Source organism: Chinchilla lanigera, unplaced genomic scaffold (assembly GCF_000276665.1).
Source record: "Chinchilla lanigera isolate Chin_1 unplaced genomic scaffold, ChiLan1.0 scaffold00164, whole genome shotgun sequence".
NCBI lineage: Eukaryota > Metazoa > Chordata > Mammalia > Rodentia > Chinchillidae > Chinchilla > Chinchilla lanigera.
The window spans coordinates 1,152,507-1,164,883 of record NW_004955565.1 but is presented as its reverse complement, the minus strand read 5'-3'; the positions used below and the strand labels follow the sequence as shown (position 1 = coordinate 1,164,883).

The following is a 12,377-nucleotide window of genomic DNA, read 5'->3' as shown; positions in this document are numbered from 1 at the left end:
TTTTAAGGATAAAAGGAGGGAAACATTAACAGACATACAACATTTTACAACATATTTAGATCTTATTTTTAAGCAACATTTTGTAGTTTTTCGTGTGCAAATCTTACATTAATTTTGTTCAACTTATAAGTATTTATTTTTGGTGATACTATAAATATTTCTTTATTTTCATATTTTTGCTACTTGCATGCAGATATATAGATAATCTGTATACACTGATCTTGTATCTTGTGACCTTGCTGAACTTGCTGTTACTTCTAGTATTTTTTTGTAGATTCCTTAAGATTTTTCTCCATGCAAGATCACATCTCTACAAAGGGACAATTTTATAACTTTCTTTCTAACATCTATGCTTTGTATTTCTTTTTCTTTTTGCACTAGCCAGAACCTCTACTATAACATGAACTAGTAAATGGTAAGAGTACACAATCCTTTCTTTGTTCCTGATCATGTTAGTTTTGTACTGCTGCCTAACAAATGACAATATGCTTTGTGTTTTTAAAAAATGATATCTACATTAAGAAAGAAGAAAAGCTACAAGAAATATTCAAAATATATGCTATTTCTAGCTTTCAGTTATCTTGTTCCGTGTAGTATTTTCCATTGACAATATTTTAATACACTGACATAGAACTTTTTGCTCAGCTAGCTAGAAATGGTAGAATTAGAGGCCCTCAAATGCCAAATAAGCAGCAGTACACTTGGAAGCAAGCAGCACAATGACCACCACCAATGGGCTGGGACCCCCTTACCTAACCGGTATTTCATACTTGCCAAAGCTGACTTAAACCTGGTGGGATCCTGACAGCTTGCCAGTACCTCAGCCTCCCCAAGTCCTCAGATAGGCCTTGTTGAGACATTTAAGTGCAAAACTCACTAGACTACAAATTCATGAGAAACTTAGCTTTGGCATTTCCTGACTGGCAATCTCTTTAGACATCCAAACTATATTAACTTATTTCTCAGACCCCAAATTCTTCAAAAACATTATCATCAGATTACTGTAAAACTTCCATTTTTTTCCCTTTAGGAAACTTTTGACTTCTAAAAATATGCTATTCCAAATATGACCATTAAGTTAATGTCATCTCAAAAAAGCAAAACAGTAAGTCAAGGGTTGTAGTTTTCCAGGGCTAACTCCAGGCCAGATGGAAAAACTCTACCTCTCCCTAAATAGTAAAACATTGTAATAAAGATATCAGCCACACAAAATATGTTGGATTCCATGTATCAGTTTATTTCTAATGCAATATTTAAAAATATTAATCTATTATAGAAGTCTACTTATAAATTAATATTACAAAGACTTCTAAATTAAGTTGTTATTGTGGCTAGAGTTTTTGCTCTTTTGATTTAATCACTGATTACAGTTTTAGAAAACAATTTTAAGATTTGCCATGAAAATAATCTTAATTAGGTGGGGGCATCACATTTACTTTGGAAACACAGAATATAACAAATGATAACAGCTGTTCAGAGGTATGACAGATGGGGGTGAGTGCTTAAAAAACTTGGTTGTCAAAATCTGGCTGAGAAAGATAAATGTGTCATTTAACAATGTTTTGTAACATTGTGGACTTACAGTGTAAACATTTATTCTGGAAAGGAAAATTTCTACCAAAAATTGAGAAGACAGAATTATCACCAAATAACATTTGTAAAATGGTTCTTATCTGAAAAATAAAACCATCAAAAACTTATCCATCAACTGTCCACCAAGGTATCACATAAAAATTCCAACTCACTGATTCACAGTATTACACAAAGACACACCACACTTTAATACCAATTCCCAAAAAAGTCTAAAAGACTTTTTGGCAGGGTTACATTTCATTATTTTATATTACATATGTATAATTTACACTCATACTTAAAAGAATTAATTAACCCAAGGTAAAATCAGTTTTCTACACTCTATGGAGCTGAATGTTATTTCCTCAAAATTCACATCTACCCAGAACCTAAACATGTGACCTTATTTGGAAATGGTAGTTTTCAATGTAATTAAATAAAATGAGGACATATTGGATTAGAGTGGGTTCTAAATCCAATGACTGGTACCCATGAGAAAACAGATACAAAAACACAGAGGAGCCTGACGTTTGGTGCTCAGAAGCATTGATTGGAGTGACGTGTCTATAAGCTGAGAAATACCAAGAACAGCTGGCAACCACCAGAAGCTAGACAAAGCAAGAAAGGATTCTTCCCTGGAGCCTTTGGAGGCTACTGGCACCTTGATGTAGGATTTCCTAGCTGGGAGGACTGTAGGAGAACAATGCATTTCTGGGTTTGGGTTTCGTTGTTGTTTTTCCAGTACTGAAGATTGAACCCCAGGCCTTTGCCCTGAGCTACATCCCCAGCCTTTAAAAAAATGTTTAATTTTGGGGCAGAGTCTTGGTGAGTCACTAAGTTGCCCAGGTTGGGCTTGAATTTGTGATAGTCCTGCCTCAGCCTCCCACCTGTTCTGGGATTATAGGTGTGTGGTACCACACCTGGCTAAATTTCTATTGTTTTAAACTACTTAGTTTGTGGCACTTCAGTTTGGCAGCCCAAATCAATCATCTATCTATCTATCTATCTATCTATCTATCTATCTATCTGTTTCTGTTATTTTAAAATTTTTCTTAATTTGATTTTATTTTACTAGTATATTCACCTTAGGGAATAGGTACATGTACTTATCACATCTTGATTCTTATTGAACCCAGAGATTTCATAGTGTGCTACATCCACAATCCTTTCTTATTTTTTATTCTGAGATAGGGTCTTGCTGAGTCACTGTGCAGACCATCTCAATGTGGACTTAAACATAGACTGAACCAAGCTAGACTGAGTAGGTCCTTCTCATTCCTCTGTATTTCTCTCCACAGAACAAGGAGCAGTGTATGTGTGCCAAGGTGGAAGTAGGTAGGCAGCACGTGTTTAGATGTTTCTGGATCTGTTTCTAACTACAGATTATACTAGATGTATTTTGATAAATTTAAAATCAAAAAAAGTTTCCCCCTCTGTGGAACCAGTGTATTTCTCTCTCTCTCTCTTTTCTTTTTTTTAAAAAAGCCTCTACACAATAATTATAAATATTTATTGAGTATGATGTGATGTTTTGAAAGGTGTGTACAATGTGTAATAATCAAATTAAGGCATTTAGCCTGTCACCTCATAAGCTCTCATTTCATTGTGGTGAGAACACTCAAAATCCTTTCTTCTAGCTATGAAAATATTCAAAATAATATTGTTAACCATAGTCACCCTATTGTGCAATAGATTAGCAGAAGTATTTTTTCCTAACAGTAACTCTGTACCTGTTGACCAGCCACTCCTTATTCCCCTAGCCCCGCTAAGCTTCCCAGCCTGTCGCCATGACTATTCTATTCTATTTTTATGAGATCACCTTCAGAGCCCACTTCTGAGTGAGATCATAGGCTGTTTGCCCCTCTGCACCTGGCTTATTTCACTGGACACAGTGTTGTCCAGGTCCATCCATATTGCTGTCATAGTGCTTTCTTTCAACACAGCAGTAATTTCATTCCCTCTAGATTCTAATAATATCTTTTACAATTCTGAGCTTGTTAATATTTTAAAGGCCTGACCAGAAAAAACAGTCCTGGATGATCTTTATTCATCCCTAGGAACTTGATCCTGTTTCTCTTGGTCAGCTTAAATATTATAGTCTCACATTTAGTATTTATAGTGTTATTGAACTAAAAGAAATGACAAATATAATAAAGATATTTTACAAAGTGGCTACGTAGGATTAAATAACCTTAGTTAATGTGGGTCCAGAAAACAATGCCACTGGGTGCCACTACTTGGAATCCTTAAAACAGGAATCAATTTTCCTTTTGCAAAGCAAAATGACCTGAAACCAGGCATGGAATATGGAACACTGGAAGGAAGAAAAGTGGAGGGTCAACGCTTGAAACACTTTTTCCAAAAGGATGGTTCTACTTGGGTTTCCTTTTTAATGCATACCATTAGCATTTAAGTGTGGCAGTTGCTTGAATACTTCACTGATTATGTTATTGAAACGTAGCCTTTCAGCAGTGAAACAAGAGCTTAGCAAATCTTCCTTATAGGATATACGGCAGAAGACTATATTCCAGTGATGGCTTAGGTCATTCATGATGATTAAGTTTTCATTTAAGGATGTCTTAGTTTAGGTATTCAGAGCCACATGCATCCAAACACTGCCTGGGGCCAGCTCATACTAAGTGATTTCAAGACATCTCTGGAGTTCATGGGTGACACTTGTCTCCAAAAATCAGAAGATACTGTGTCTTAGTTTTCTCTGGCAATGGGGATAGAATCCCGGGCCCTCTGCATTCTAGGAAAGTGTTTTATTTCTGAGCTACTCCCCCAGCCTGATGCTGTCTTTTTTAATGGGTGTGGTTCATTCTCAGTCCAATAGCTTCTTTTCAAACTAAGCTATACTGACAGGGCAGATACTTGATAATGCAGACACTTCTCTAGGTTTTTAATTCAAAAGAATCCAAAGGAAATTTAAGTATTTTTTCTTTGCTAAAATCTATGAATACCTTCTGAAATTATGACAGCTTCTACCAAACAGAACAATTACTAAAAATTAATGTTTTTATTGAGGTCTGAGAAGTTATTACTATATCAGGTAATAAGTGGTAGCTGAAAAAGCCCAATTTTTGTGTGAATATCCACCCCTCTGTACAAGCCAGCAATGTTTTTGCATCTCCCCTGAAGCCTCAAGCTTGTGTGCTTAGACACTGTTATGGCTTATAGCTAGATGTACCCACAAAGCCTCATGAGCTCATAGGTGGGGCTTTTAGGAGCTGACTGGACCATGGGTATGTGATCTTGATTAGTCCATTGATGGGTTTACAGCTGCAGCTGGGTGTGAGTTTGGAAGGTGGAGCCTAGTGGGAAGAGGTGGGTCACTGGGTGTGGCCTGGAAGGATGTTCTTCTTCTCCCTTGATCCTGCTCTGATTCCTGCGTACCCTGCTATGGACTGTTTTGCCTCTACCATGCTACCCTGCCTTGGAACCAGCTGACTATGGACTGAAGCTTCTACAGATGACTGCCAAAATAAATCTTTCCTCCTTTAACTTGTAGGTGTTGAGTATTTAGTTCCAGCCACAAGAAAGTAACTAAGACATGCACCTTGTTACCTTGGTAAGAAAAATACAACTTTTACAACAATTTGGGCTTCTTGGAGCCTTTAAATTATAAAAAGTCCTTGATCTAAAACAAAACAGTAGATCTACTCAGCAATGACCAAATCACTGATTACACTGAAATAAAATCTCTAGACACTGCTACAGCATCTTCTAAATACCCCACTAACTAGTTCTCCTAACCTAACTAGTTCTCCTGGGCTTCTGTGGGAAATTCACAATTATGAAAACTTTCAGCATCATATGAAGCAATTATACTGAGCACTAGATATGTAAGTAGCCAATAAATAGAAGTCAAATTATAATTCAAATAATACATAACAATAACAATAATAATGCAGAACATTTGATAAAGATTGTGATAACAGAATGTTACTTAGCAGCCACAAAACAGGATGAATTTCAAGGGCTTTTTGATGTTCAAGGAAGGTAAGATAATAGATATTTAAAATAAATGTTCCTCAAACTACTTCAGATAAATTACACTAAAGAGGAGATTCAATTCCTTATCTTCTTCAAAATATTTCTAAGCCATATTTTCCAGCTCCCTTGCATCTAGGTTAGGCATGTAACTAATACTCGCCAATAAAATGTGGGCAAAAGTGAAGCTGCCCATTTCCAACACTGATCCTGCAAGATTCTCCATGTTTTCTCTTCTCTCTTATGCTGGCTAGATGCAAGGGATACAGCAGAAGATTCTAAGATACTGGAGGACAGCTGAGGCACACAATGGGAGAGGCCTGGGTCCCTGAATGACTTTGTGGAACCTCCTTACCTGGTGCCACTGGATTGTAAAGTGAGCAAGAAATAAGCTTGTAATCTGCTAAGAACTCAAATTTTAGAACTGCGTGTTAACAGCAGTCAGTCAACCCTAGTCAATCCATGCACTACATAAAAAAACCAAACTAAGGAAATCTGATGACTACTTTGAAGTGACCAAATTGATGCAAACAGACAACTGTTAGAAACCTACAACTACAAAGTGTGAAGCTGAAACACAACATTCTTAGCTTAGCTTTCCCCAAATTGGTCCTCATCCCAACAGAGCTTATCAAGAGTATGAATGAAAGATTTGGGCCTGAGTTAGTTTGAGAAAAGCTGTTAACGCAGTTCAACAGGTTTCTTTGCTTGAAGACTTCTCAGAGCTGTCAATATAATAATGCTCATTGTGAATCTGTATAAAGGGACTAGAGAGCATAGCACTTCTCAAAATGATTTGGTCAATAATCAGTTTAGCCAATCAGTTAAGATCTACTTCCCCTTGCCACCAGGGCAACACCCACTGCTACCTCAGAATACATTCAGGAAAATTTTGCTTTGGTGTAAATTAGCATTGGATTGTAGATGACTCAGCACCTCACAATTCTAGGTACTCCAAAGCAAATATTACTCTCATTTTTTTTTTTTTTTCCAGTACCGGGAACCGAACTCACGACCTTGTGCTTGCCACGCAGGCACTGTGCTGCTAAGCTAAATCCCCAGCCCCTACTCTCTCATTTGGGAGAGTTTTTCTTATAAAATGATTAACTTGTACCCTCAGAAAGTTCTCACTGCTGAAATGAACAGAGTTGTCTGAGGTATTTTACTTAAACTGTGACTGAACTGAAAGAGGACATAATTGATGAGCTTTTGCTTTTTCCTCTGGATTTCAATCTGCTGTCAATGGATCCTGTCATATGATGGAATATATATAGTCTTTCAAGGAGAAGACACGAGTCTATGAAATCCGGTGATGTGAAATATGAAATCTGTGAATACAGTCAGATGCACAATATTTTATTTGATTTTGTCTTCTATACTTCTGTTTAAGGCATAATATTTTAAAATGATATTTAAAGTCAATAAAAAGCAATCACAGCTAAAATAAGTGGATTCTTGTAATAGAATAAAAATACTTTGGCAAATTATAGTTGTGCTGCATTCTTAAAAACCGCATACATCACTTGCATGCATATGTAATTATAAATATATATATATATATATATATATGTGCATTTCCACTATTGCTTGTAAGAGTATATTGCCTTACTACACACCTACTTTATTTCAATTCTGAATCTACAGTGGATGGATGATTTTCCTACATTTCTCATAGATGTAAGGCAAGTGAAAAAGGATTGTTATAATGGACATCTGAGAATTCATGTAAAGTCAAAAGTTATGCTAAATACTCACCTCACCAAAAAACAAAAACAAAAAAAACAAGACTTACATCTAGCAGTGTGTGAAGATGCTGATCTTGGAAAACACTGTGTAGAAAATCTAGGTCCTTTTCGCTGCAGTCTGTAAGTGCATGAATCTCTTCCAGGCTGTCCAGCACCTGTGAGACTGCTCCTGAGGAACCAAACAGAAAAGAGACAGCTAGTATGGAAAGTCAATGTTAAACTAACCTTTGTAATAGGCTAATTTTAATTTTACTCTTACAAACAATGAACTAACATCAGAACTTTGAAGGCTAGTGTCTTTACTGAAGGTGAGGCTCAAAAGAGTTCATGCCATCTAAGGGCAGAGTGTTTTCAGTGAGTTTATATTCTCAACAATGTACTTGTTCACTCTTGATTTTAAAAACTAAACTGAAGAATGTGTTCTCTGAATTTCACAGACTCACTAACTCTAACTGAGCAACTAGAAGATCAGGGTGCAGCAGGCTGTATATCAGAAAGAGTCTGAATGTCAGGACCCCAGAACGTTTTCAAATATTACAGAAGCACCGGTGGGCCTTTTACAATGGGGCATTCCTTCATGAACTGAGAGTACAGCCAGCTATAGATCTTGGGGACCAAATCATCAACTGGGAGTTCCTACCACTTAAAATAAACTTTGGAGGACTTTTAAGGACCCAATTTTAGTTAACAAAAATTCTAGTCCATTTCTTTCCTTTTTGTCATTACGTACAAAGTCAAGAGAACAAAAGTCATTTTCATTCTGTCATGCCCTTCTTATTCAGAAGACAAAGATCAAAGCTAGGTTTACTGAAAGGTATATCCAACTACCATCTTAAATTTCAAGGCAATCCATTTTTGTAGGGCAAAGCAAGTAGAAGTGTTGCTTCCTTACATTTCCTTTTATAGCCAGGGTACCTGGCCAGGTATTAACAAGTCATTTACATAGCCTTACAGAAGCCCCTGGCCTATTTTATTCTGTAGACAATATACATTCTTATACTCCATAAGAAAACCCAAGAGGCTCACTTCAGAATAACCGTATACACCAGAGAAGATTAAGTGCTTCATTGTACGTTTAAATCTTTGGATTAGTGGTTCTAAACCAGGAGCAATTTTTCTCCTTAAGGGGACATTTATCTTAAAAGTCTGGATAGCCAGGTGTAGCACATACCTATAATCCCAACACTCTGGGAGGTTGACGCAAGAGGATCACAAATTCAAGCCCACTGTGGCCAACTTAGCAATTAGTGAGACCTTGTCTCAAACTTAAAAAAAAAAGGGCTGCGGGTGTAGCTCAGTGCAAAGCCCCTGGGTTCAATTCCCAGTACAACACACACACACACACACACACACACACACACACACACCATACACACACATAAAGTTTGGAGATACTGATATTTTTTATTTTCTCAACATCAAGCAGAGGTTAGGGATACAGCTAAATATCCTATAGAGCCCAGGACAGCACCACACAAAACAGAATTATCTGGCTCTAAATGTCAGTAGCGCTCAGACTGAAAAATCCTGTTTTAGATAAACATGAAATTATATTCTAGAACTCTATGCTGTTTCTAATTCTTCTTATCATACACCTTTATCTACTCTCACATACTTATTGGTGAGAATGTGAATCCGTACCATTTTTCCAGAAAACAACCTGGTAAATAGGTCAAACTGCCTTGATTTAGTAATTTTGATTTCTACTTACAAAAACATACCTTCAGGAAAGGAAGGAGAGGATTTATGTATAGGGATATTTATCATATAAAACAGAAGGTAAAATCTGAGGCAATGACACAGATTATAGGGTATCTATATGATGGCATATGTAGCTGAATGAACATTGCTTTTGAAGAATTTTCAAGATCTAGGGAAATTCTTATGACAAAAAATCCAACAAAGTATAATGCAGAACCATGTACACTGTACATTCTGAATTATGATAAGAACCAAGTAAAATATCACATAAACTCAAGAAAAAAACCAGAATGAAATATATTAAAAGAGTAGTAGTTATCTTTACTTTACTATTAATAAGTCATTCTCTTCTTGTCCATATCCTACAAGTTTTGTACAATAGCAACAGAGAGAGAGAGAGAGAGAGAGAGAGAGAGAGAGAGAGAGAGAGAGAGAAAAAGATAAACTGCTGATTCTTGCAGCATTAGTTATGTTAAAGATTTGGTGCTTAAGCCATAAATCTTGTAGGTATCTACATGGAATTTATTGTGGCTATTTAAAAAAATACTTATTTTGAAATGACTATAGATACACATGCATTTGTTAAAAAACCAGCACAAATATTTAATACATCCCTTAGCTAGTTTTCTTCAATAGTAACACATTGCAAAACTGTAGTATAATATCACACACAGGAGCTTGTCGCTGATACGTAAGGGTCCTTTATGTTGCCCTTTTATAGTCATACTAATTTCCTTTCCCTCATACTCTCTCTTAACCCTGGCAACTACTAATCTGTTCTGCACTTCTATGATTTTGTCATTTGAAGGCTTTTATATAAATGAAATCATATTGTAGTATGTAACATTTTGGGCTTTTTTTGTTTTGTTTTGTTTTTTTGAGACAAGGTTTCACTATGTATTCCTGGCTGGCCTTCAACTTGTGGTGATCCTCCTGCCTTAGCCTTCTGAGTGCTGGGGCTATAGGTGTACATCACCACGCCTAACCAGGCTTGGCTTTCTTTCACCCAGCTTAATTTTCTGGAGATATATTCAGGTTGTTTCGTGTATTAACAGTGCATTCCTTTTTATTATTGGCATGGATGTGCTAGTTTATTTGACCCACAGATGAAAATCTTTTGAAATAACTATGGACAATTTTAAATTTTGAATGATTATGCCTGGAAGGCTACTGATATTCTCTTACCAGAAATAGTAAATGGATATTAAATGGGATAAAAAAAAAAAACACAAGGGAGAAATTAGTCCTCATCTCCCTTGCTGTTTCTCAAGATGTATTAATGTAGTCTGCTTCCTTCTACTTGCTCTTCTCAGGACTTTTACTTTGTTTAAAAGTGGCAAGAAAAAGCCATGGAAATTAGTTCAAAGGCAACTCTGTGTTCATCCTGTATTGGAAGCCTTGGAAAGCAAGAGGTCTGAAGAAATTAGCCCCAGATGTCCCTCTGAACCCAGCACATCATCAACAGTAGAATTAAATAATACCAGGTTTACCATGTTATTAAACTCAATTCTTATGAAATTCCTGGATTATGAGAGTACAATAATAAAAATACTAATAACACGGGTTATGGGTATATTTTTACAAAGTCAACAGGTAATGTAGAAACCTAATTATTTTCATTCAATTCTCTTGGTAAAACCTTACCTAGTTTTCATTGTCTCTACCTGGCATCACTTTTGCTGATATGTAATCCATGCAGCAGTTTATTAATACATAGGATTATAGTAAAAACAATCTTGTATTAAGCACATACTAAGACGGCCAGGCTGATGATTGGAAAGCAGTTCTGTCTGTACCCGACCAGAGATGGATCACCTGCCAGTCTGCGAACTCCCCAGGTGCTGTGTGCCATTCCTGTCCCACCGGCACACTCCACAGGTCACTTCTATGTGCACTTGCTTACTCTTTTTTTCTTAGATGTAAGGTCCTTAAAGCAGGTCTATGTTTTATTCATTTTATGACACTCATAAAGTATGTACTGAATGAAATCCTTACAGAAACATACTAATAGCAGCTCCCAATTCTTGAGTGTCCTCTATTATGAGCTAGGCACAATATCAGGCCCACAGAATAAGGCAGACATTATTCCCCCTTTCTAGATAGGGCACTGAGGTTCAGAGGGGTCTAGGAAGATCACAGCGAGGAGGTGGTGGAGCTGCTTACTGCACTAATTGGCTTGCTAAGTAACACGGGGGAGGGGGTTTCAGCAGGAGCTATGGTTACTGCGTGGATATGGAAGCTGGAAAAGAACTTGAACAAAGCCCTGCTGGGTCAGACCATAAGCAGAAGTTTTATTGGATGTTCCCACTTTTTTCCAGGTACAAGGCTGGGGCTTCAGTAAAAACAGAGACATGATCCCTGGCCACAAGCAAGGGGCTCTTATGCAGGCAGGTGCAGTAGGCATACTATGCCCTGAAGTAAATGGTACAGCAGAAGTGAAAACCATGCGGTGGCCTAGGGAGGAGCTGGGGCGGCCTCTAAGAGGAGGTAGATGAGCAGGAATTCAGTGCTTTTCCGAGGGGTGTTCTGTCTGGATGGGCCCACTGGATGGATGCTCTCCTGGAAGGAACCAGGGCATGTGGGCGCCTTCATTTGCAGGAGGCTCTACCAAACCTCCGTGATCTGTCACCTCTTCTAAACTACTTATGGTCTTATCTTGGATCAAAAGGTGATTAAGTTACTGGGTTCTTAATCAAGAAAGGAACTATTTCTCTAGTTGCACTCAAATTGCTTATTTCCAGCTCTGAAAACTGCCCCTAATTTTAAGTTTCTGTAATTAGGTAGGAAAATTACAGTTTTCATTCCACTTGTCCTTTATCTTTTCAAATCAAACAAACATTTATTTTTGGCCTAATCTTGAAATCTTTTTTTATTATTGATCATTTAAACATCTTGCTTAACACCTCTTCTAGTTCCATTCTTTCTTTCTTTACATGTGACTAGCGAACCACAGAACAAACTCTCAGTTGCACAGACATATAACTGACATCTGCAGTTCAGTATCAAGTCTGTCTACAAGTTCCACAGTTTTCAATTCATTATAAAATGTAAATAGGCATAAAACATTGCTGGGGGTTTTCTATTGCTATTTGTTTCAGGTTTTAATTAGTGGCAGTAATGAAAATTAATATATCACACCCATACATACATAATATATAATACTGCAGTTTATTTTTAAAGAGAAAAAATAAAACAAAAATTCAAAACAATAGAGTAACAATGATTAATACGTTGTGTATTGCTATCTTTAAATTAGTTACTTAGAGTACAAGATATATGCATTTCATTGTCCAAACAATATTAGCACAAACCTTTCTTTTCAATGAATTAAGAGAAACTAGTAGTTTAACTATCTTAACTATCTTG

At 36.8% G+C, this 12,377-nt stretch overlaps 1 protein-coding gene across 1 annotated transcript in view; it reads right to left on the bottom strand.

Moving 5' to 3' along the window:
- The window catches only part of Cask (calcium/calmodulin-dependent serine protein kinase (MAGUK family)), a gene marked incomplete in the record, with an annotated part of 363,168 nt that overhangs the window by 77,844 nt on the left and 272,947 nt on the right, over positions 1 to 12,377 (bottom strand). The window contains 1 exon segment of the mRNA XM_005413251.2: positions 7,358 to 7,479. Coding sequence (XP_005413308.1) covers positions 7,358 to 7,479 — 122 coding nt within the window.